The sequence below is a fragment of the Mauremys reevesii genome, linkage group 11 (genome assembly GCF_016161935.1).
Source record: "Mauremys reevesii isolate NIE-2019 linkage group 11, ASM1616193v1, whole genome shotgun sequence".
NCBI classification, from domain to species: domain Eukaryota; kingdom Metazoa; phylum Chordata; order Testudines; family Geoemydidae; genus Mauremys; species Mauremys reevesii.
The window spans coordinates 16,294,470-16,316,377 of NC_052633.1; the positions used below are offsets into that span (position 1 = coordinate 16,294,470).

Here is a 21,908-nt window from a genome sequence, read left to right on the forward strand (position 1 = left end):
AATTAACTTAAACTCTCCTGTAATTGTTCAGGTTAAATAAGACTACTGAAAAATGTGACACAGTATGATTGAGACTAGAATAAGATCTACCTTGCATCATGTTAAAACTTTTTTTCCCCCCAACCCACTATTATTCTCACATTTTAAGGATTTGCAAGCATTTAGTAGGAAAAATAGGATCTAGGAATCACACTTTTTCCTCTTAATCCTCCTCTCTGCTTCCTCTCCCACTCCTCATCACAAGCCCATCAGGTCAAAACATTCTAAACCTGGTCAAAGAAGACACTGCTGGCTGGCACATGAAATAGTGATGCCAATCTGTTTTTTTCTGGCTTCTTAGCAGGCTTTTTTGGTACAAAAGGGCTTGATTGTGCTCATCTGCCACCTAACTTGATTTCTTTTGATTGCAGTGTGAAAAGAAGAGTTTGCTCTGCTTATCACATTTGTACTTCAGCTAGAGTGTCAGGTTGGGGCAGATTAATTTGCTGTAGCTTTAGCAGAGCTGTCAGGGTATTTAACCCATTGGAGAAAAATTACTGGAGCTGATGATAAACAGACTTTAACTGCAGAGCGATTACTTACAGCTAACAAAGCACCCTGGCTACAAACACAGCAACTTTGCCTAAATGCAAAAAGCAAAAACTTATCAGTGATTCTATTTCCAGAAGGACATTACAAGATAAACTTTTGTTTGGGCAGATACTTACCAGATAAGATCACACCAAGGGCAGGGATGAAATGTCTTGCCTGACTGTTGCTCTGCAGATTACATAGCATTGTAAAAAAAAAAATAACCATCACCAGTTGGGAAACTTAGAAGACTGCACAGAATACTTAAGTCTTCCCTTCAGTTGGAGTTAATGTCTCCTAAGATTCGCCTTGTTTCAAGCACATTATGGTAAAACACTGTGGAGACTTTGGAACCAGGAGGACTTCTGATTTCATTGTTCCCGGGAAGTGGCAAATCTAAAAGACTTGTTAGCATTGAACTTACGTGGTACACCACAAACTTAACCATGACTGACAATCCGGTTACAACACAGCCGTCCTCTGGTGCAGTTAAAAACACAGTTCCATCTTGCAGTGTAGATGAGACTGAGTGGTGTCTCCAAATTACCTAAAAGCACAGGACAAGCTTTTAGTGTGCTGCTGCACTCAGATACCACTTGCCTTTCAGGTATCCCAGTGGCAGGTCCCGAGGCAGCAGGAGATCAGGTCTTTGCTGCAGTGAGCCCCAGGACGTGCCGGTGTGGAATTTGCCATCTGTCTCCCCATCTCTATTGTGGTCTCCCCACTTTTGAAAGGTGACTGAGAAGGGCACGATTGATTTGAAATGTTTTTTAATTGATTAATTTTTTTTTAATTCCTGTAGAGCGCCCTGTAAAGTGGGATGACCTGAATATTTTGATATTCCTTTCACCATAATTTTATAAGTGTTTTTACCACTCCCATTTTTGATGTTTATAAAGAAGCTTTACATCAAGGGAGAAAATATGAGCGCTGAACTTGCAAAGATCCAAGCCCATGCTTCAGTCTTTGCAGGACTGAGACATAAGCGACTCCACACAGGAGCAATGAAACAGACTATACCCAAAGCACTGTTACATACCCAAAGCAAACATCTATCACTGTTTTTTATTAATGCAAAGTTGCAATAAAATTTTAACATGCTCTGTTGTACACTACTTATTACTTGTTCAGGATCAGGTAAATATTCAGAGAACTTAACTAAAGATTCTGGCTTGCTGGCTGCAGAACCCTTCTCTTCCGAGTACTCTAAAAAGGGTGACCACATTTCGAAATACCTGTCCTGTGTGTACTTGGTGTGAAAGCTTTTTCATTACAAGGGCAGTCCATACTTTACTATACCGCAATTCCACAGGAGGAGGAGCCACATTTTCCCAATAATGTGCAATACAAAGTCCAGCTACTAACACTCAAAAAGGAATTAATTTGTCATTCAGTTTAAAATGTACATAAGAACATAAGAACGGCCATACTGGGTTAGACCAAAGGTCCATCTAGCCCAGTATCCTGTCTTCCGACAGTGGCCAATACCAGGTGCGCCAGAGGGAATGAACAGAACAGATAATCATCAAGTGATCCATCCCCTGTTGCCCATTCTCAGCTTCTGGCAAACAGAGGCTGGGGACACCATCCCTGCCTGTCCTGGCTAATAGCTAATGCAGATCCTTTTCACTAATGTTTTTCAGGTATAACCATGTCAGCCGTTATGGGTTGTCTCTATACAAGGTGCTCAGTTTTGAGGGAGAAGTGTGATTTTTCGAGTTGATGGTGGACTTCTTAAGATTGAGTCTTTTATTTCAAAATTTTAGTTTATGAACATGATCCGTGTTGACCCTATATTTTATTCTTCCCCACTCACTCTTCACCCACCCTTCTATTTGTATTAAAACCGCATCTGTTTGTTTTCAATGCTTGCATTTTAATAAGGATGGTGTTGGTTTTGCCTTGATTGAATTGTGGAGCCCCCTAGCACCTGAGCAAAGAGGGAGTGACACGTCAGACAAGACAGTTTAATAAACTAAAGCATTTTGGAAAGCTGTTTCACAGTCCAAATTTAAACAATTTGCCGAATGGATGTAGTGCAGCCCCACTGTTAGATCTCCCTTGAGCTGTCATGTGCTGCACCATGTGTTTGAAACTGCCTCCAGTTCAGCTCCGACATGGTCACAGCACATTTGTTTAAAACTGCCCAGTGCATGGACTGTGCCGCCCACTTTTAAACCCTTTCGTAGGCTGCAGCCTCCCAGGTGGAGTGCCCTCAACCCTTCTCGGCTTCGGTGGGATTTGAGGGTGTCCCACGCTCCACACCGGACATTCTCGGCCCCTCAAAGGCTCAGGTTCTACCATTTTCTAATGCGGTTGGCGGTGCTGCTGCAGATGCAGACGTTAGCTGCTCAGCTGTTCATCTCCATCCTGATTCAACAAGAATACATTTTTATCATCAATAGAGAGATCAGACAAATATGAAACCAGACCAGCTTTGCTTTTCCAGGGCCCAGTTTCTATGGTAATGGAAATAAGTGCTCCTCTCACTTGAGCACCTCTTCACATGCTCATGGCATTGTAGTGTGTGTGTGTGTGTGTGTGTGTCTTAGTCTTACCTAAGAGCTGGAAGGCATTGCCAGCTTCTTTCACTCAAGATGGAATTGGGAGGAAGGGGTGGTATTTTGCTTTCTCTCTACACTGGCCACTGGCACATAACAGTAAGCACATTAATTTTGGAGTGTAAGTTGCAGGCTAATACATGATCCAAAAAAGAGAGATGGGAACAGGAAAGGAATGTCTGTCATCTTGGCCTCGATTGGCTGAGGTCACCTTAAATAATGACATACTAGTAAGTGGAGTTAGTCTTCATTTTGGTTTTTATTACATGTCTGTTATCACATGTGCGAGAGTGTTGCCTGTACTTCAGTGATCTTATGAATACTCATTGATATCAGTCATTGACAACTACTGTCTAATAGGAGTTTCAGACTTGACTTTCAATAACCTGAAAAATACAACCTTTCACTAGCTAATTATATTTCTTAGCAGAAGCAATGCTGTAAAGACTTTGACACACAATACAGTTCCTGCCAATGTTATTACTGTGTTGACTGACTGCCTGCGTGATCAGAAGAATAGGGTCAGATGTGTTAATAAAATAAATCCTAGTTAGACTGAAATGTTGTTAGCTGGTTCAAAATGCTCATGTCTTAGGCCTGATTTCTTAGGGATCAGTTTTAAAATCTACTACGGACAAGTCCAAAGTGCCGTGTTCTCTTTGGATTTAGTTTTTGGAAAACTTTTTTGTGGCTGGCCCTTAACCTGTAGCAGAGGGACATACAGGGATTACTTAGCCCACAACTGAAATGTGTTTATCTCTGGTAAGCTGAACACACCCGTCTGTGCAACAGTTTAGGACAGGAAGTGAAGAATACCCTATCCATATGAAACTGCAGATAGGAATTAGGTAGATAGAATGTAATTCCTTCAGCTGAAATAGAGCTAGGACATATCCCTATTTGAGAAGAGTGCTGTGGAATCTTTAATAGCCACAAATGGTCAAAACCTTGGTTTTACAACTTGTCCAAAACATTGAGGCTAAACATTTCAAAGCTGCCCAGGGAATTTGGATACCTCAATTTCCATTAATTTTAATCCAAGCCTCTCTTAAGCAGCTTGGAAAATCTCAGCCTAAAATAACTGTTTATGAGAACCAATAGAGCAAAATTAAATGAGGAGCTTTTATTATTTTTTGGATTCACTGATGTTTTGATTTCCAGTCTTTTGGCTTGATTTTGTCCAGAAATTGCAGTTGGTACAAAATATTGTCCAGATCTATATTGTCCCTGTTTCTAAAATCTCTTCAGTGGCTTCCAGTGTAATTTCGAATGAATTTTATGTTGTTGTTAAAGTTCTTATCAGCCCCTGAATACTTTTCACATGTATTTTCTTTGGGTTTCTAATTGCTGTTTTGGTTCGTTTCATTCCATCGTCACACCCCAGTCTATTGTAGAACCTTGCATTGTACATTTATTAATGGACCCCACCAAGAATTCTTTCTGCTTCATCATCATTAGCACTCTGCCCTGCAGCTGCAGGTCCATGGATGTATTTTTGGTTTTGTATTTGCTTTGCAATTTGTGCTGAAAGCAAGACACTTTTGCAAAATAGTTACGTTCATTGCAAGATTGACTCAGCATATCCATAGGCGCCAACTTCTCCTGGCGCCAGTGGGTGCACACTCCCCGACTCCACCCCTGCCCTGCCCGCTCCTGCCCCACCCCCTCCTCCACCACTCCCATTCCCACCCCTTCCCCAAGGTCCCCACCCCAACTCCACCCCCTCCCTGCCCCTATTGGATCACGTCCCCAAATCCCCGCCCCAGCCCCGCCTCTTCCCTGCCTCCTCCCCTGAGCGCGCCACGTTCCCGCTCCTCCCCGCTTCCTCCCACAGCTTGTTATGCCACAAAACAGCTGTTTTGCGGCGGCAAACCTGGGAGGAGAAGCGGGGACGCAGCACTCTCAGGGGAGGAGCCCCAGAGCACCCCCAGAGTCGGCACCTATGAGTCTATCCCTTGCCCAGGACACCTTTGCATTCTGTTATGAGTGCCTTCTTGCTGATCGCAAGCCAATCTGATGTGCCGTTTGTTTCCCTTTGCAGTCTATCTTGGTATGTATTTTTAACTAGATGCATTTCAGTTCTCTCCCTGCTTCTTACCATTTCCATGTGAGAAGCACAGCTTTCACTAGCCCTGCAAATAGCCGCAGATCTTTGCAAAGTCAAGTCTGTTTCTTACAATAAGTAATTCAGTCACTTAGTCCATTTGTTGTCTGCTCAGACTCACAAGACTTGACTTCATGACACAGGTCTGTAACAGAAGGGTCGATGGTCTTAGCTGACATCTTGTTCCTTGTAAGGAAAATTTGCCTTTCCTAAATAACGTTCTTGAGTAGTTCACGGTATCCTTAACATTTTTGAATGATTTTGTCCAGCAGCTTGTTTTTCCTTCATGCTCCCACTAAATCACTGGAGCTCTCTAGTGCTCCTGGACCTCCCATGTGGAACGGAGGGTTTCACCCTCTCTGATTTCTCGCAATACCTCCTGCTTTAAAAGTGCATCAGTCATCTCCACCAGTTCTCTGTGCCCCATTGCCTTCCAGACGGCAAGATTTAGGTAGCTCAATTAATCCATTCTTGCCAAAGGTTGTTTTCTTCTAACGCTATGTAATAAGGTGTGATCCACAGGAGTACGAGCTTGGTCTTTATTTCCCAGCCTCAGTCACCCAACATGAGGCAGGAGTATGAAGGGTTATTTCCCTGTCAAATGATTTCAATCTTTATCCACTGACTGCAGTGGCCACTGTTTGCAACTCTTTGATCCTACTCAGATGATACCAGTCTTCACTCTTTCCCAAACGCCAGAGGGGAAACACTGCATGAAACCCACGAAAGTCTGTTGTAAAGTAGAGATGGACTTGAACCAAAACTCCATATCTGCACACCCCTATCCATTGACGAAGTGTGAATTTGGATCCCAATTTCACCCAGTGCACTCCAGGACTTCCACTGCTGCATAGCAGTGTCCATACAGGACATTACTGTGCTGCAAGCTGGTGCGCTGCAGATTCACATCCTGGCTTGCCATGCAGTAGCTTGTTGTGTAGACAAGCCCCATGCCCGCTGTAATGTAACTAAATTGCAAAATGGGGAAACAAAAAGTAGCCACAAAGACACAGGTGAATGGATTAACTGTTTAATAATACCTGCTGTTACATAGCACTTTTCATCCATAGATCTCAAAGCACATTATAAAGGTCAGTATGGTGATCCATATTTTATCGCTGGGGAAACTGAGGAGCTTGAGGGGTGAAGTGATTTGCCCAAGGTCACTGAGCAGGCCAGTGGCAGAGCCAAGAATAGAACCCAGGTCTCCTGAGTCCCAGTCCAGGTTGATAGCCACTAGGCAACACTGCTTCCTTGACTGCTTACTGATAGGTGACCTGCCCAGATCTGGCCTGGTAATCCAGTGGTAGTGCTGTGCCCAGTATCAGAGAGAGAGACCCACCTAATAGATTGCCCGTTCCTTGTTTCTGACTTCTAGGAGAAGGCCAAGTATGAGACCAGGCCCAGAAATCATACCAGATCCCTAAGAAGGTAGTGCAGAGCCATACCACTAGTTCAGAGCTCAGGTATGATTCATAAAAATGTAGCTTCACAAATTTACTACTTGGGATTTTCAGTTTTAATTTTTAGCACGGGATATTTGAAGTGAGTATTTGGTCTGATTTGAAAATAAGGCCTTGTCTACATTAGAAAGTTTTACCGCTCTACCCAGTATAATTTCAGTAGTACAACTCCTGCTAAGTTGAATGCAATTATATTGGTTATGCTGGTGTTAGCTACTCCCATAAGGGAAGAATAATTACTATAACCAGCATAAATCACCTTTATACCAGTATAACTGTGTCCACACTGAGGCTTTTAGTGGTTAAAAAAAAAAATCACACCCCTAGCCAACATAGTTATACCAGAATGACTTTTTAGTGCAGACCAGGTCTTTATTACCAAAGCCTCAGAAACATTGAATGGTTTATTTTTGTATTAGCCAACTCGTTGTTTGAAAGACTTTTTCTGCGCACAGTATGAGGTTTCTACTTCTGTAACTATCATTGTACGTGCTTCCCTGACAGCTGTAGGAAAACGACAGGGACTCCCACTGTATTAATTCTTTCCCTGGGCGAAGGTGAGGATGACAAATAAAAGAATACTGTGAAAGCAGCTGATGCTTGGGAGAGTAACATAACTCCAACCCCTAACTACCACTGTATCAAACATCACTACTGTGTAGAGTCCTTGGAGGAGAATGTACAATTCCCCAGTGATGGCTGAAGAATTTGGAGACCTTCCTGGTTTGGGAACTTTCCAGCGAAACTTTCTGTCTCTCAGAAGCCCATGTCCACTCATATCTATTTCCCTCTTTTCAGAATCTTCCCCAGAGAGTACCTCCTTCAGCAGATCCACCTGTATTCCCTGGCAGATCTACAGCAGGTAAGTTTCTTCCGCTGATTGTACATTTCTTCTGTTTGCCCAGTAATTTCCCATCCTGTGTGGATTACAAGAATGACACGCTTTCCCCAGCTATTAATTGTGGTGGAGCTAGCAACACAGCCTAATCTCTCAGTGGTTTGTCATTTGGCATAAAAATCTTGACATACAGGAATGTTCTAGGCCCCAAAACAAAGGTTTATGCCACATGTGAACCAGGAACAAGTCTCTGCAAGCCTTATACGAGGAAAACTCCCTCTTCCTGAGTCAAGACAACAGGGTTTGGACCACACAAAATAAGGGCTGGTCTACACTGGAAACGTATATCGGCACAGCTACATCTCTCTGGGGTGTGAAAAATCCACCCTCCTGAGAGCCATAGCTACGCAGACCTAACCCCCAGAGTAAGCAATGCTAGGAATTCTTCCACCCATCAATTACCTCCCCTGGGAAAGGTGGATTAACGACAGCACAACAGGAAACTCTTCCCGTGGCTGTAGTGAGTGCTACAAAAACGCAGCTGCCTGTGCCCCTGTAGCAGTTTCAGCGTAGACGTGGCCTAAGTTAGTCTTGATGGTGTGTGTGGCTGTGTAACCAAAAGGAAGTGTGTACACATCATTGAAGAGATGGAGGGGAAACCTAAGTGGAGTAGCTATGGGCAGATGCCATGTTGGCCTGGCCTATACTGGAAAATTGAGGTGTGTTAACAGGTTAGCAAAAGTGTTAATGAGTGTGGTGTTAAACTCCCTGGGGAGCTCCAGACAAAGCCTGGTTAGCTTGCCCCGGTCATTCCTCAAGGGTCTCTGTCTACACTCATTGCTGAGTAGTGTTAATTGAAGCTGAAGGGGGAGCCTGAATGGCAACTTGGATTGGGCCAAAAGAAATCTGATGAGGTTCAACAAGGACAAGTGCAGAGTCCTGCACTTAGGACGGAAGAATCCCATGCACTGCTACAGGCTGGGGACTGACTGGCTAAGCAGCAGTTCTGCAGAAAAGGACCTGGGGATTGCAGTGGATGAGAAGCTGGATATGAGTCAGCAGTGTGCCCTTGTTGCCAAGGAGGCTAACGGCATATTGGGCTGCATTAGTAGGAGCATTGCCAGCAGATCGAGGGAAGTGATTATTCCTCTCTATTTGGCACTGGTGAGGCCACACTTGCCACATTGCATCCAGTTTTGGGCTCCCCCGCTACAGAAAGGATGTGGACAAATTGGAGAGAGTCCAGAGGAGGGCAGCAAAAATTATCAGGGGGCTGGGGCACATGACTTATGAAGAGAGGCTGAGGGAACTGGGCTTGTTTAGTCTGCAGAAGAGAAGAGTGAGAGGGGATTTGATATCAGCCTTCAACTACCTGAAGGGGGGTTCCAAAGAGGATGGAGCTCGGCTGTTCTCAGTGGTGGCAGATGACAGAACAAGGAGCAATTGCCTCAAGCTGCAGTGGGGGAGGTTTAGGTTGGATATTAGGAAACATTATTTCACTAGGAGGGTGGTGTAGCACTGGAATGGGTTACCTAGGGAGATGGTGGAATCTCCATCCTTAGAGGTTTTTAAGGCCAGGCTTGACAAAGCCCTGGCTGGGATGATTTAGTTGGTGTTGGTCCTGTCTTGAGCAGGGGGTTGGACTAGATGACCTCCTGCGGTCTCTTCCAACCCTAATCGTCTATGATTTTTCTATGATTCTAACTCACACCTGCTTAAAGTACTGCTCTGCCTGGTCTCCACAGTTTTGAATGTGTTAGGCTTGATCTACACTTAAAATGTAGATTGACACAGCTATGCTGCTCACACTCTTGAGCAACATAGCTATGCCAACCTAACCCCAGCCATAGACGCAGCTCGGTTGGCAAAAGAATGTTTCCATCCACTTAGCTCCCATTGCTCGGGGAGGTGGAGTTCCTACAGCGAAGGAAAAATCCCTTCCATCGCTGTAGACTGCATCTACACTGTGGGGCTAAGATACAGTAGCTATGCCACTAGAGCTCCCGTAGCGTAGTTATGGCCTTGTTAGTACATGCCACCAAACACCTTCTAAGAGAACACCTTTTCCTTAGCTCCACCAGCTAGTGGATTATTTGCATCCTGAAGCAGGAGGACGCTGCCTTATGGCTTATCCCTTATGAATTTTTTATCCTAACGCACTTTAACAGGGTCACTGCATCCACACTAGGCGTTCTGCTGGTATAACCACAGCAGCACAAAATCACACCCCTAACTGATATTGTTATACAAGTACAAACACTATCTATAGAGAACAGATTCGGCATTTTTGAAAATTCTACCCAGGAGCCGCTTTCAAAATCTGGATTCAGGGGTGGATTCTGAGCACCAGTTAAAGCACCGGGGGTGTTTTGAATTGCGGGGTTTCATATGAACCCATTTCTCATTTTCACTTTGCATTTCTTGCCTTTTTGTCTTCAGCGTGGTCACCATAATGTTTCAATTGGGTTTTGGTATTTCACTCCATTGTGTTCACTTTGCCCTAGAAGGAAAGGAGAAATTGCTTTAAAATGTAGGAGTAACCCCTCGGGGAGTTTAACCCCTTAGTGGGACTAGTAATGTTTGCATAGATTTGAGGTAGGAATTGTCTCTTTGTTCTGTGTTTGTATAACACCTAACATAATGGTGAGCTGCTCAGTGCCTGGGGCTCCTGGGTGTGACACAAAACGTGTGTGCCTTCTGAGATCCAACAAATTAATAACTACGGTGAAATTAACCAGACACGTGACTTAAAATCAGGCCATCATGGGCTACTGTAGCCATCGATACTCAACCAGCTGTGTCCCAATAATACACTTCTTTGCTTCAGTCTATGCTGAACAAGCTGAAGGGATAGCCTGCGATGCGGCACCCGTATTTCAGCATGGGACAGATGGAATGACCAGAATTAGCTTGGCAATAAGAATTGAGGGGAGTTGGGAGAATCCAAGTTTTGTGTGGCAGCAAATACGCAGAAACCCAAAGCTGAGGCAACAAGTAGTTTGTGGGCTGGTGCAGTTGTGGGATGGGAATAATTCCACGTTTTTAGAAAAGCCAGTCATCTGAGGGATAAAACTGCTTTCGTGGCTTTTCAGGCCTTGCTGCTGTCTCTTCTTTCATAACCAAACCGTGAAATAACAAGCTGCTTAAATCAGAAGTGGCAGTCTCCCTGGTGGGCCAGGCTATTAGCCCCCACTGCCTTGTAAGCTGTTTAATCAGTTCCTAACATTGGCAGTAGAGATTTAGAAGCAATCAGCAGCTTAGCAAAGGCCCTGTGGGAGTAGGGATGGGCAGGAGTCACAATGCATCCATTTATTTAGCAGTTCCTTCCAACATACTTCTTTGTGTCTATTTGTATTTGCAATCCTCCTCCCCCCCCTCCCCAAATTTATCATCGTTAGAGGCAGTGTAATTCAATTACTGTTTCTGCTGGGGTGGGTTAAATTGGATTTAGCTTTTAATCTAGCTGGATCCTTGTTATCGGCCTGGAGAGTCTTTTCCTCATTTCAGAGTCTCTGCATTTGAAATCAGGTTGCCCATTTCTGTCAGAGTGAAACCATGATGGGGAGGAGAGAGAGAGAGAGAATGGAGCTAATAGAGGAGCATTCGTGCCCTTAAAGACACTGTCTAGCCCCCATATCGTACTTTGCCATTGTTGCTCTCATCTGCCTACTGGTTGTTGGCTGCCAGTGTGTGGTTGGTTTTTTTACATTCCCGAATTTTTCCCCTATTTTTAATTCCTCCCCTGCTCATTTCCTTCTCTCCTAGGGCTGCTTTAACACGCTGCCCTGCTGTCATGTAGAATGTATGTTTTGGGGGAATTAACCAAAAGGTTTATTAAAGATTAATAGAAAGATAAGGCCTGGTGAGTGAATTAGAAAAGCAGGGAGAGGTAATCTGCAGAAATGGTGCCCTCTCCCCCAGTGACTCCAAGTCCGATGTATTTGCCCTGCAAAGGGCTCTTTAAAATGCCCAGAAAACAAGAAACCTTTCTCCTCTGGGCAGCTGTGTTTTTATAAATGTGCTATCTGGGGGGCTGTTGTTTGCACGCTGAATTTGAGGGTGCATGAAGAGAGCTGAATGAAAATTCATTTTTGCCTGACATGAAGATGGCAACGCACAGTATTATTTAGAGGGAAATCTAATTTAAGACTCACGCCTGGTGCAGTGGGGCGGGGGGGGGAGGGGGTCTGACTAGTGCTCTTAGGTGCTACCACAGTACAAATAACAAACAGGAATCTAGACAGTAAGATTCCAGGATTGCCGCTCTGTCTGTGTGTCTCCATGTGAAGCCACAGGAGCAGCTGCAACGTGGCTGCAAGCTCTTTTTGTTCAGAATATCTATCACCGGGTTCAATCACCCCTGGGATGTGTGGTCTGTACTGGCCATTTTTAAGTTCTCTGCCATTTTGACTTAACCAATGTACCCCCATGCTGTGTACAGCTGCAGTAAGGCGTGTCTCTATGCCCCGCCAAGAGTCCTGGAGCACTGTGATATCAGAGGTGACTCAGCAGATCCCCACCCATACCGTACAGTTAATTTTTATGGAACGGTTTCATTGGTTGGTTGAAGGAGACTGCACAAAGGGCTAGTCTACACTTACCAGCCGGGTCGACACGGTGAGTTCGACTTCTCGGAGTTCGAACTATTGCGTCTAATGTGGACGCGATAGTTCGAACTCCGGAAGCGCCACGGTCGACTCCGGTACTCCACCACTGCAAACGGCGGTGGCGGAGTCGACCTTGGAGCCACGGACTTCGATTCCGCGGCGTCTGGACGGGTGAGTAGTTCGAACTAGGGTACTTCGAATTCAGCTACGCTATTCACGTAGCTGAATTTGCGTACCCTAGTTCGACCCCGCTTCTTAGTGTGGACCAGCCCAAAGAGTGTGACTGACTTGGCCCAACTGCCATTCTGTGTGTCCATCCGCCACCCACACAAATCAACACACAACTTCCAGCACAGCCGCCTCACACACACAAATCTACACAACCACCCACACAACACCACATGATAACCCTGAACACACACTGCTACTCCCCACATCACACGCGCCTCATTCACCACCTGCAAAGATCAACACCAATGCCCCAGCACGACCCCCTCAACACAGATCAGCGCAGCCAGCATGCACAGTAACCCCAACCACCACTCTGACGCCCAGAATGTCTGTGAAATGGTGGAAGCAGCCGCAAGCCTGCCTGAGAACTCTTTTTGTTTAAACTATCACCGGGTTTCATCAGCCCTGGGATTTGCTCTCTGTTACTGACCAGCTTTTAAGTTCTCAGCCATTTTTTGGCTTTTTTGACACACGTGGCTTTACAAATTACACCCGGGTGGCAGCCTAGGCTTCTGCTACTAGTAATTAGCTAATGGTCTGGGGGCTTTTACTGGTGTGATCCATAAGGATGGGTGCTGGGCTGGTGGGGGAGGGCTTAGCCTAGGAAGGAAAACAGCCAAGTAATATGTCATTAGTTCTGGAAAGCTGCCAAACTCCTAATGGGATAGTGCTATGCTAGCACTTCGCTGATTCACAGACACAGCTAATGCAGATGTGAGCAACCTGGCAGGCCTGCCCTTTATCCAAAGAGAAAACAGGTGATGTTCTTTATTCACAGAAGGATTTTTTTTTTAATCAAGTTCTCACAGCAAAACAGTGCCCCTGTGGACTACACCCAGTTAGCTTAGCCCAGCGTGGGCAGCATGTATTCTTAGCCTCTCCCCAAGCTTGATCTCTTCTTCATTGTTCGCACAGGCATTCACAGGCAAGATAACTAATTAAGAGCATTCAGATTTAACAAGCAGAAAAACAAAGTGTGACAGCTCACCTATTCTGCCCCATTGGCTACGGTTGTGTTCCGCTCCAGCCATCACTCTTCATAAGCCCCTGAGAGTAATCTGGTGTGAGTCAGGAATGAGGCCTCTATTAAAACACCACTAAATCTCTGTTAGCTACTTTATCCAGGGCTAGTCCAACCAATTAAAGACTTAGACAAGGGGACGTTCCGGTAGTAAGTGGCAAATATTGACCTAAAATGTTATGATGATGATTTTTAGCAGATGTAGTTCTTGTGACGGCTGATGCAGTTCTCACTACTTGGACATTTTGCTGGGTTCTAAATTAACTGCAACCATTCAGGAAAAAGACCAAAGGTGTCATTACAAACAGCCCAGTGAAAACATCTGCTCAATACACTGGGGTGGCCCAGAAAGCAAACAAGATATCCGGTTAAATTAAAGAAAGCTGTATACAGTAAAGAAACCACTAACTGACTAGTATTCAGAAGAAGTTTCCCCTATGGGTAGAATATCCTTTACGGGGATTTCTTTCACCTTCCTCTGAAACATCTAATACCAGCCGCTGTCCAAGACAGGATACCGGACTAGGTGGACAATTGTTTGGATCTGGTACAGCAATTCCTATGCTTTTGTTGAAATGGTTTATAAATGTAATATTGTCTAAGTAACTAAAAATGTGAAAAAAAATGCTTCACCGAAGCCTGCATCTCACCTGAGCTACGCTTCAGTGTCTTGTGGTGACAGAGTTAGAAGCACTTTCGAGGAGCAATACAAATGCTTTCAGAGCCAGGTCACTTTTCTAACCATCTCAAATCTTTTGCCGAAAAGGCCAGCTTTTCTAGCCTGTCCGTCTCTCTTCCTCATTGCAGTTCGGTTTCCAGGATCACAGAGAGCGGGGAACTGTAATCATTTTTTCCTCGTGGTTCGTGATCATTCAGAATATCTGACCATTCTGTCCCAGTACAGTTATTGAGAAATGGCGTGTGGTTGGGTTATAATGCAGCGCTTAGTGACTTTAAAACCCAGGCGTGGCAATCTCCTTTTCCACCCACCATACACCAAACTCTAAAACACACATTTTCCCCATAAAATTTGCAATCCATATACCACAGATGTTTTCTGGCCTAGCTCTATTGGTCAGGGGTGTGAGGAGGTGTAATCCCGGATGACAGCAGTGCTGGCAAAAGCCCTTAGTAGAGGCCCAGCTGCACCAGCAAAACTGAGCTTTCGCTGGTATAGCGTATGGCTGTGTGTTTATGGCATTGCTTATGGCCCGCACAGTAGGACTAGTGGTAACTTTACAAGGGACGGGATACAAAAAACAGGGCTTCGAAAACAAACACACACAAAAACAAAGCAAGAACTCTCCTAAAGTTCATAACATAGTTTTTCTTTACATGTGTGTGTGGCTAACACAGAGTAGGCGGTGCTGGCAGTGCTGTCAAAATCCCCTCTGGCATTGCCACTCATGAGTGAGGCAGCTGTCTCCAAAACCCTTTATACGCACCACATTATCATGTGTTGTACCTGTTTATGCAGCATGCGTGTGTATATACTGCACACATAAACAGATGCATACATAGAGGAGTGCATGACCATAAAAATTAAATGATCTGCCATCAGATCACCCTCCAAAACAGTCACCCTGCCTCTTACTAGTGATTAAGCCTCTCAGATATTTTCCTGTGCCTAGGGCTCCTTTCCCTGCCACAGTCACTCCATTTCAGTGTGGTTGGAAACTTTATACCTCGAAGATTGCCGGCTCTGAGACTTCCTTCAGCTGGGCCAGCATGAAACGCCAAGCAGAAGACTCTCCCGAGCAGCTGATATTTTAGGCGAATACTAATTTCCCAAATTGCTGGCAGCTCGTGTTACATTTAGTGGTAATGACAAGATTGGACAGCTTTCTCCTTTTCCCTCAATACTTGGGAACAAGAGAGTTGCTGTAATTCAGAGTGGCAACAGGACTGGTACACTGGGTCAGGCAGCAAAAGGCATCTTACGGTTAGAGAGAGAATTTTGGATAGTGAAGTAGGCTAAAGTCATTGTGGTAGATGATAGCCTGGAAAATGAGCGGATCTAAGTTTAATTAGATATGTCAAGATCTTGGCTATATATATATTTTTTTAAATAACAAAAGGGCTTTTTTGTTCTGCTTGAAACCCAAATTTGCAACAGAGCTTCGAAACGACATTCAGCGCATTAAAAATTAGATCTGTAGTTGAAGTCCCAAGCCATCGTGTGGGGAGAATGCAGTGGGACCTGCCTGCTGTAATGAACCTTTCTTTAAAACGAACAAAAAAGCAGTGTGACGGTATTTGCTTGTGCAAAGGGCTGGGTTGATAGCTCTGGAGACTGAATTATTTTCAGGTACGCCCTGGCTAGCAGCAATACAAGCTTCCCCGCATTGTCCCCTTCCCTATTTTGAAAGGCAATAGGTACAGATATAGGGAAGTCCTTGTTATCCTTATTGAGACTGTAAAAAGGGGGAGACGCTGAACACTAATGTCGGTGGTATTTACTGTGATGTGAACCTTGGTTGACTGGGAACCAGACTGAGTCCACACTCATTCTACTCTAGCCACTTAAAAGCCATCAGGTAGCTAACAGCTTCTGGAGGCTGCCACCCTGGCTTGGGTCTGAACCAGCATCAGAACTCCTCTTTCGGAGGGGGTAGAAGCAATGCCCTGGACTGTTGATTTCAGTGCTTTGCTTCGGAGGCTCCAGGCTGTGCTGTCTGGCTGGCTCCCCCTTTGCCATATGAAAGACAGCAAAGCACGTTACTTCCCCTCATGCTGGTGGTCAATGTAAGCATTGCTGTGGGTGCCACCAGGATGTTTCGCAATTGCACATTGCAGAGAGAGGTGACCCATGGGAATCTCTGTATTCAAAACCTGGTCCATGCTGGGAGCACGGTTGAGAAGCCCTGCATCACAGTATGCCAGTTGTGAACCTGGTTATAGAGAAACTGTTCTGCAAAATTTATTTCATTCCATCTACCTCCATTACCATGGCATCTGAGCACCTCACAATCTGTATTGTATTTATTCTCACAGCACCCCTGTGAGGTAGGGCAGTGGTATTATCCCCATTTGACAGATGGGCAGCTGAGGCACAAAGAGGCCAGATGACTTGTCCAAGGTCATAGAGGAAGTCTGTGGCAGAGCATTGAATTCAATGCAGTCTCCCAAGTCCCCGGCTAGCGCCCTGACCACTGGCTCATCCTGCCTCTCCATTCCAGGAAGTTCGACTGCCCCACAGTGGCGGCTGCACCTTTTGTTATCTTGTGCTTTTTGTCCTAATTTGCCACACAGAACCAAGGGCCCAATATGGCAAACTCGGAGTAACAGCTTGAAGGGTTGGGCTCTGACTGCGTTCCCATCCCTCAGATAACACATTGCCTGTCCAACCAAGCCACTGACTCAGGACCCTTTCTGAAAACGAAAATGCAAATATCATTTCAGGGTTGTCCCTTTAAATGAGATAATGAAACACGGTCATGGTAATTATATGTGCAAATTAAATGCACAGCTGAGCATCTAATTGCATCCTAGTTTTTGGGTTTTTTTAAATCAGGTGCATCGTGTGTGTGTGTGTGTGTGTGTGTGTGTGCGCACACATTTTCAAGTTAAGGAAATTGTTCTCTGTTCTCTAACATGCAGATTCCCAGTACACTTTATGTCTTGTTTGATTGACGCAGCCTTTGACCTTATTAGTTTCAGTACCAGCTTCTTAAAACCACCTATTATTCATCCCCATTACAAGATTAGGAGAACACCTGGGTGTGACAGAAATTACATGTAGTGCTGCCATCTTGGAGCCTTGCACTAGGGTTGCCAGTTGTCTGAACATCCAGTCGAAAATGGAAGCTGGTGGCTCCGGTTGAAGCAGGGCTGGCAGGCTCCCTGCGTGATTCTGTGCGGGTCCCAGAAGCGGCAACATGTCCCTCTAGCTCCAAGGTGCAGGGGCGGCTACAGGGGCTCCACGTGCTGATGCCACCCCATGTGCCAGCTCTGCAGTTCCAATTGGCTGGGAACCACAGCCAGTGGGAGCTGCGGGGACAGTGCCTGCGGGAAGAGACAGTGGGCACCGCGCAGAGCCGCCTGGCCACCCCTACGCCTAGGAACTGAGGGATATGTTGCCACTTCTGGGAAGCCCCTGACGTAAGCACTGCCTGGAGCCCGCACCCTGCACCCCAACCCCCTGACCCAGCCTGGTGCCCCCTCCCACACCCAAACTCCCTCCTGGAGCCCTCACCCTCTCCCAACCCCCTGCCCCAGCCCTGAGCCCCCTCCTGCACCCAAACCCCCTCCCAAAGCCTTCATCCTGCACCCGGTCTCATACCCCTGCCCCAGCCCTGAGTCCTCTCCCACACCCAAACTACCTCCCGGAGCCTGCACCCCTCCCCATACCCCAGCCCCCTGCCCTAGCTCGGAACCCCCTCCTGCACCCTGAACCCCTCATTCCTGGCCCCACCCTGGAAGCCGCACCCCCAGCCCAGAGTCCAACACCCTGCCTTAGCTCAGAGCCCCTTCCCACACTGCGAACCCCTCGGCTCCAACCCCAGCCCAGAGTCCAACACCCTGCCTTAGCTCAGAGCCCCTTCCCACACTCCGAACCCCTCAGCTCCAACCCCAGCCCAGAGTCTCCTTTTGCACCCCAAAGCGCTCATCCCCGGCCCCACCCCAGAGCCCGTGCTCCAGCCTGGAGCCCCTCCTGCACCCTGAACCCATTATTTCTGGCCCCACCCCAGAACCTGCACGCCCAGCCGGAGCCCTCACCCTCTCCTGCGCCACAACCCCCTGCCCCAGCCCAGTGAAAATGAGGGAGTGAGTGTAGGTGGGGGAGAGCGAGCGACAGAGGCGGGATGGAGGGAGCAGGGCAGGGGACGGGCAGGGGGCAGGGCAAGAGTGTCCAGTTTTGTGAGATTAGAAAGTTGGCGACCCTACTTGAAACCTTGCAGGGAAAGAAGAAAGAGGCCGGGGGAATGAAACGCTACGAATGTGAAGGTAGAAGAAGCTTTGGCACAGGAGTCACGTTGTGGAGCTCAGTGTGGATCTGGCACCAGCAGTTTCAAGCCCTGCTGTTTACTCTGAGGCATTTTGGCTCCTTCTCTCTTGTGTCAGCTTGAGCTTTTTCACCACATTGCTTGGACGTGCTTCATGAGAGGGCCTTCCTTCTTCCCCACTCTTCCCAGAAATTATATGCTTGCGTGTTACAGAGAAGCAGAGGATCTTCATTATCTGTTGACCTTATGGGGGTTTTTCCTGTTCTCTCTCCCCCATCTCCAAAGGTATAGACTGATCTCCTTAGGTGGAATTTCATGGTAACCCAGTGGCCTGTTTGTAACAGGAGACTCATTTCACTGGAGGACCACGCAGTGCTGTATGTTCAGAGCGGGTTTCCAAGTGCAGCAGGGGAGAGTTTTATCGCATATAAGGAAGCAAGTGCATCTTGCCTGTCGCAAGGCATCTGAAAGCAAGTTAGCGACGGATGTTTAATTGAACTGACTCTGTTTTCTCTTTAATTCTTGCTGGCATGTATTGCTAAATTTCCTTGGGGGGTGTTCTCAGCTCTGGGTTTGTTATTAGTTAATGCAGCACAGTTCATTCCTGTGCAAAACAGACTAAACTTGGGGAATTGTGTGGGAGAGGGGAGCAATCGCTGTTAGGATTCCTGGCGTCTGGTCCCCATCCTGCATACAGCACTTGTAGGACATGGATGGTTGTTTTGGTTGTTCCCAGTTACCGTTGAAGCTCTGTGGATGCCTACGGCAGTTGCTGTGTTATCAAGCTAAATCTTACGATTTTGCTTCCTGTGTAATGGGAATGTTCCATTTCTCCAAGTCTGCTGGAGGCAGCTGCTATCTTGTGTTCAGTTCAAATACACCCTGTTGCAGAGGAGAAACACGGCTCTCAAACACATGCAGAAGGAACACCTCCTTGGTTTTATTTATTCATATTCTAGTGCCTACTGCCAACCATCGTCATGGCCCCTTGCGTGAGGCACTGTACAACACACGTCTGAAAAGACAAACCATGACCTAACTAGCTCACAATTTAAATATGCGAGATGGGTGAAGGGTGGGGCAAGTGACACAGCATGAAACTGATGATTGGGAATTAACGACTAGAAAGAGTACAGGATTTGATGAGGGTGACCCAAGGAGTCAGTGGCAGAGCTGGGAATTGAACCTGCCTCTCCTGAATTCCAGCCCAGTGCCTTAGCCACAAGATCCTTTGCCCCTTTCATCTAGACGAAAGCTGAATTGTGTACTGAAATTGTAACAAGAACATTGGAAGATTCAGGATCTGGCAAACTGAAAAAACCTCCAGGAAATCCCTCATTGGCAACCTAGGACAATCCTCACCTCCTCTCGCCTCACACTCTCACCTGCTCCCTCACTCGAAATGGTCAGTAACTTCCTGGCATGTATTTTCCCCTCCCTTGTATATTTGGCTATAACTTGTGTTGTCGTTAGCTAACTATATTACGACACCCTGGTTCCTGAGTTCACAGCTTGAAGACCTTTGAGTGAAATCCTGGCCCCACTGAAGTCAATGGGAGGTTTGCCACTAACTTCAACCAGAGTTTTACCCTTTGTGTTTCAATACCTCCATTCCCACTCCTAAGAACTGCATAAAGAACCACTGTTTATAGTTAAGGCCATGAGTTCACCCTTCCTTCGCCCGGGTCTTCTGATGTTTTTCAAGGAATACAGTGCAGATCACCTGCAACAGATGAAGCACAAAGAGAAGAGGCTGAAAATGCTTTCTGAAACACATTACAACATCAGGGTTTTTCTTTTAAATCTTGTGCCTTGGCTGCCATGGAGGGGAAGGAAGAATGCTGGGGTATGTACTTCTCCACAGTGTCCTCACTGGCCGAATTTTTGTAGTAATGGAGTAATGGACAGATAACAGCTAGTAAGCTAAAGCTCAATTTGGATTAGATGGTGTTGATTCTGGGGGAGTGAGAGAAACCTCCAGAGGAGTAGTCAGAAATTGATTTAGAGGATGGTTGGCGTATAGAAATCCTGTTAGATCATTGGATGCTCCAAGAGTTTCCTCCTTAAGGCTTACTTCTTTCATGAGACAGACACCACTCCACAGTATGTAAAGAGCTTTTCCACCATTACATTGTATAACTAAGGATGATGATTGAGGTTAAAATATTGGACACCACTTCTGGTTTCCCAGTGCTTCTTGTCCTTTTTGTGTCTGCCTCCTACACTGAATAAGCCCCTCACAGCAAGACCTGTCTCTGTGCGTTGTGCAGCACCGAGTGTATTCTTGGCCTTGATGAATAATCATAAACTTTATTCTTCTTCGAGTGATTGCTCCTATGCATTCCAGTTAGGTGTGCGCGCTGCGTGTGCACGGCTCTTCAGAAGATTTTTACCCTAGCAACACTCGGTGGGTCGGCTGGGTGCCCCCTGGAGTGGCGCCGCTATGGCGCAGGATATATACCCCTGCCGACCCATCCGCCCCTCAGTTCCTTCTTGCCGGCTACTCCGACAGTGGGGAAGGAGGGCGGGTCTGGAATGGATAGGAGCAACACATCTCGAAGAACAACAGTTACAACGGTGAGTAACCATCTTTTTCAAAAGGATGGAGGCTGGGACAATGCTGCCAAGGTTTGAATCTGTAATTCTAGATGTTCTAGGGCAGTGTTTCTCAAACTGGGGTCCGTGGACCCCTGGGGGTCGCTGAGGATACTCCAGGGGGCCCCGCAGGCCCCGCTGATCAACTCCTCCCCGTCCTTCTATCTCCCGGAGGCTACTGAAGCCAATCGGGGAGATTTAAAGCGCTAAAACTCCAGCAGCGCAGCGGGGCTAAGGCAGGCTCCGTACCTGCCCTGGCTCCGCACCGCTCTCAGCGGCTGGCACGTCACTGTGGCCTCTGTGAGGAGAGCAGGGGGTCTCCGAGCACCGACTCCACAGCTTCCATTGGCCAGGAACTGCGACTGACGAGAGCTGCAGGGACAGTGCCTGCGGGCAGGGGCAGCATGCCGAGATCCCATCGTCCCCCCTGCCTAGGAGCCCCTGCCAGAGGGATGTGCCATTTGCTTTCGGGAGCTGCCTGAGCTAAGCGCCGCCTGGCCGGAGCCTACACCCCTCACCCACACCCCAACTCCCTTCCCCAGCTCAGAGCCCAAACTCCCTCCCAGAGCCCGCACCCCAACTCCCTTCCCCAGCTCAGAGCCCGCACCCAAACTCCCTCCCAGAGCCCGCACCCCAGCTCCCTCCCGCACCCAAACTCCCTCCAAGAGCCTGCACCCCCTCCCACACCCAAACTCCCTCCCAGAGCCCGCACCCCAGCTCCCTCCTGCACTCAAACTCCCTCCAAGAGCCTGCACCCCCTCCCACACCCAAACTCCCTCCCAGAGCCCGCACCCAAACCCCCTCCTGCACCCAAACTCCCTCCCAGAGCCCTCACCCCTCATCCACTCCCGCACCCGAACTCCCTCCCAGAGCCCGCACCCCAGCTCCCTCCCGCACCCAAACTCCCTCCAAGAGCCTGCACCCCCTCCCACACCCAGACTCCCTCCCAGAGCCCTCACCCCCTCCTGCACC

The 21,908-nt window shown here is 47.0% G+C and overlaps 1 protein-coding gene across 1 annotated transcript in view; it reads left to right on the forward strand.

Moving 5' to 3' along the window:
* Positions 1-21,908, forward strand: part of PLEKHM3 (pleckstrin homology domain containing M3) — a 131,933-nt gene that overhangs the window by 74,209 nt on the left and 35,816 nt on the right. Inside the window, exon 6 of the mRNA XM_039495424.1 lies at positions 7,497-7,560. Within this exon, the coding sequence (XP_039351358.1) occupies positions 7,497-7,560 (64 nt within the window). The remainder of the gene's footprint in view (positions 1-7,496; positions 7,561-21,908) is intronic.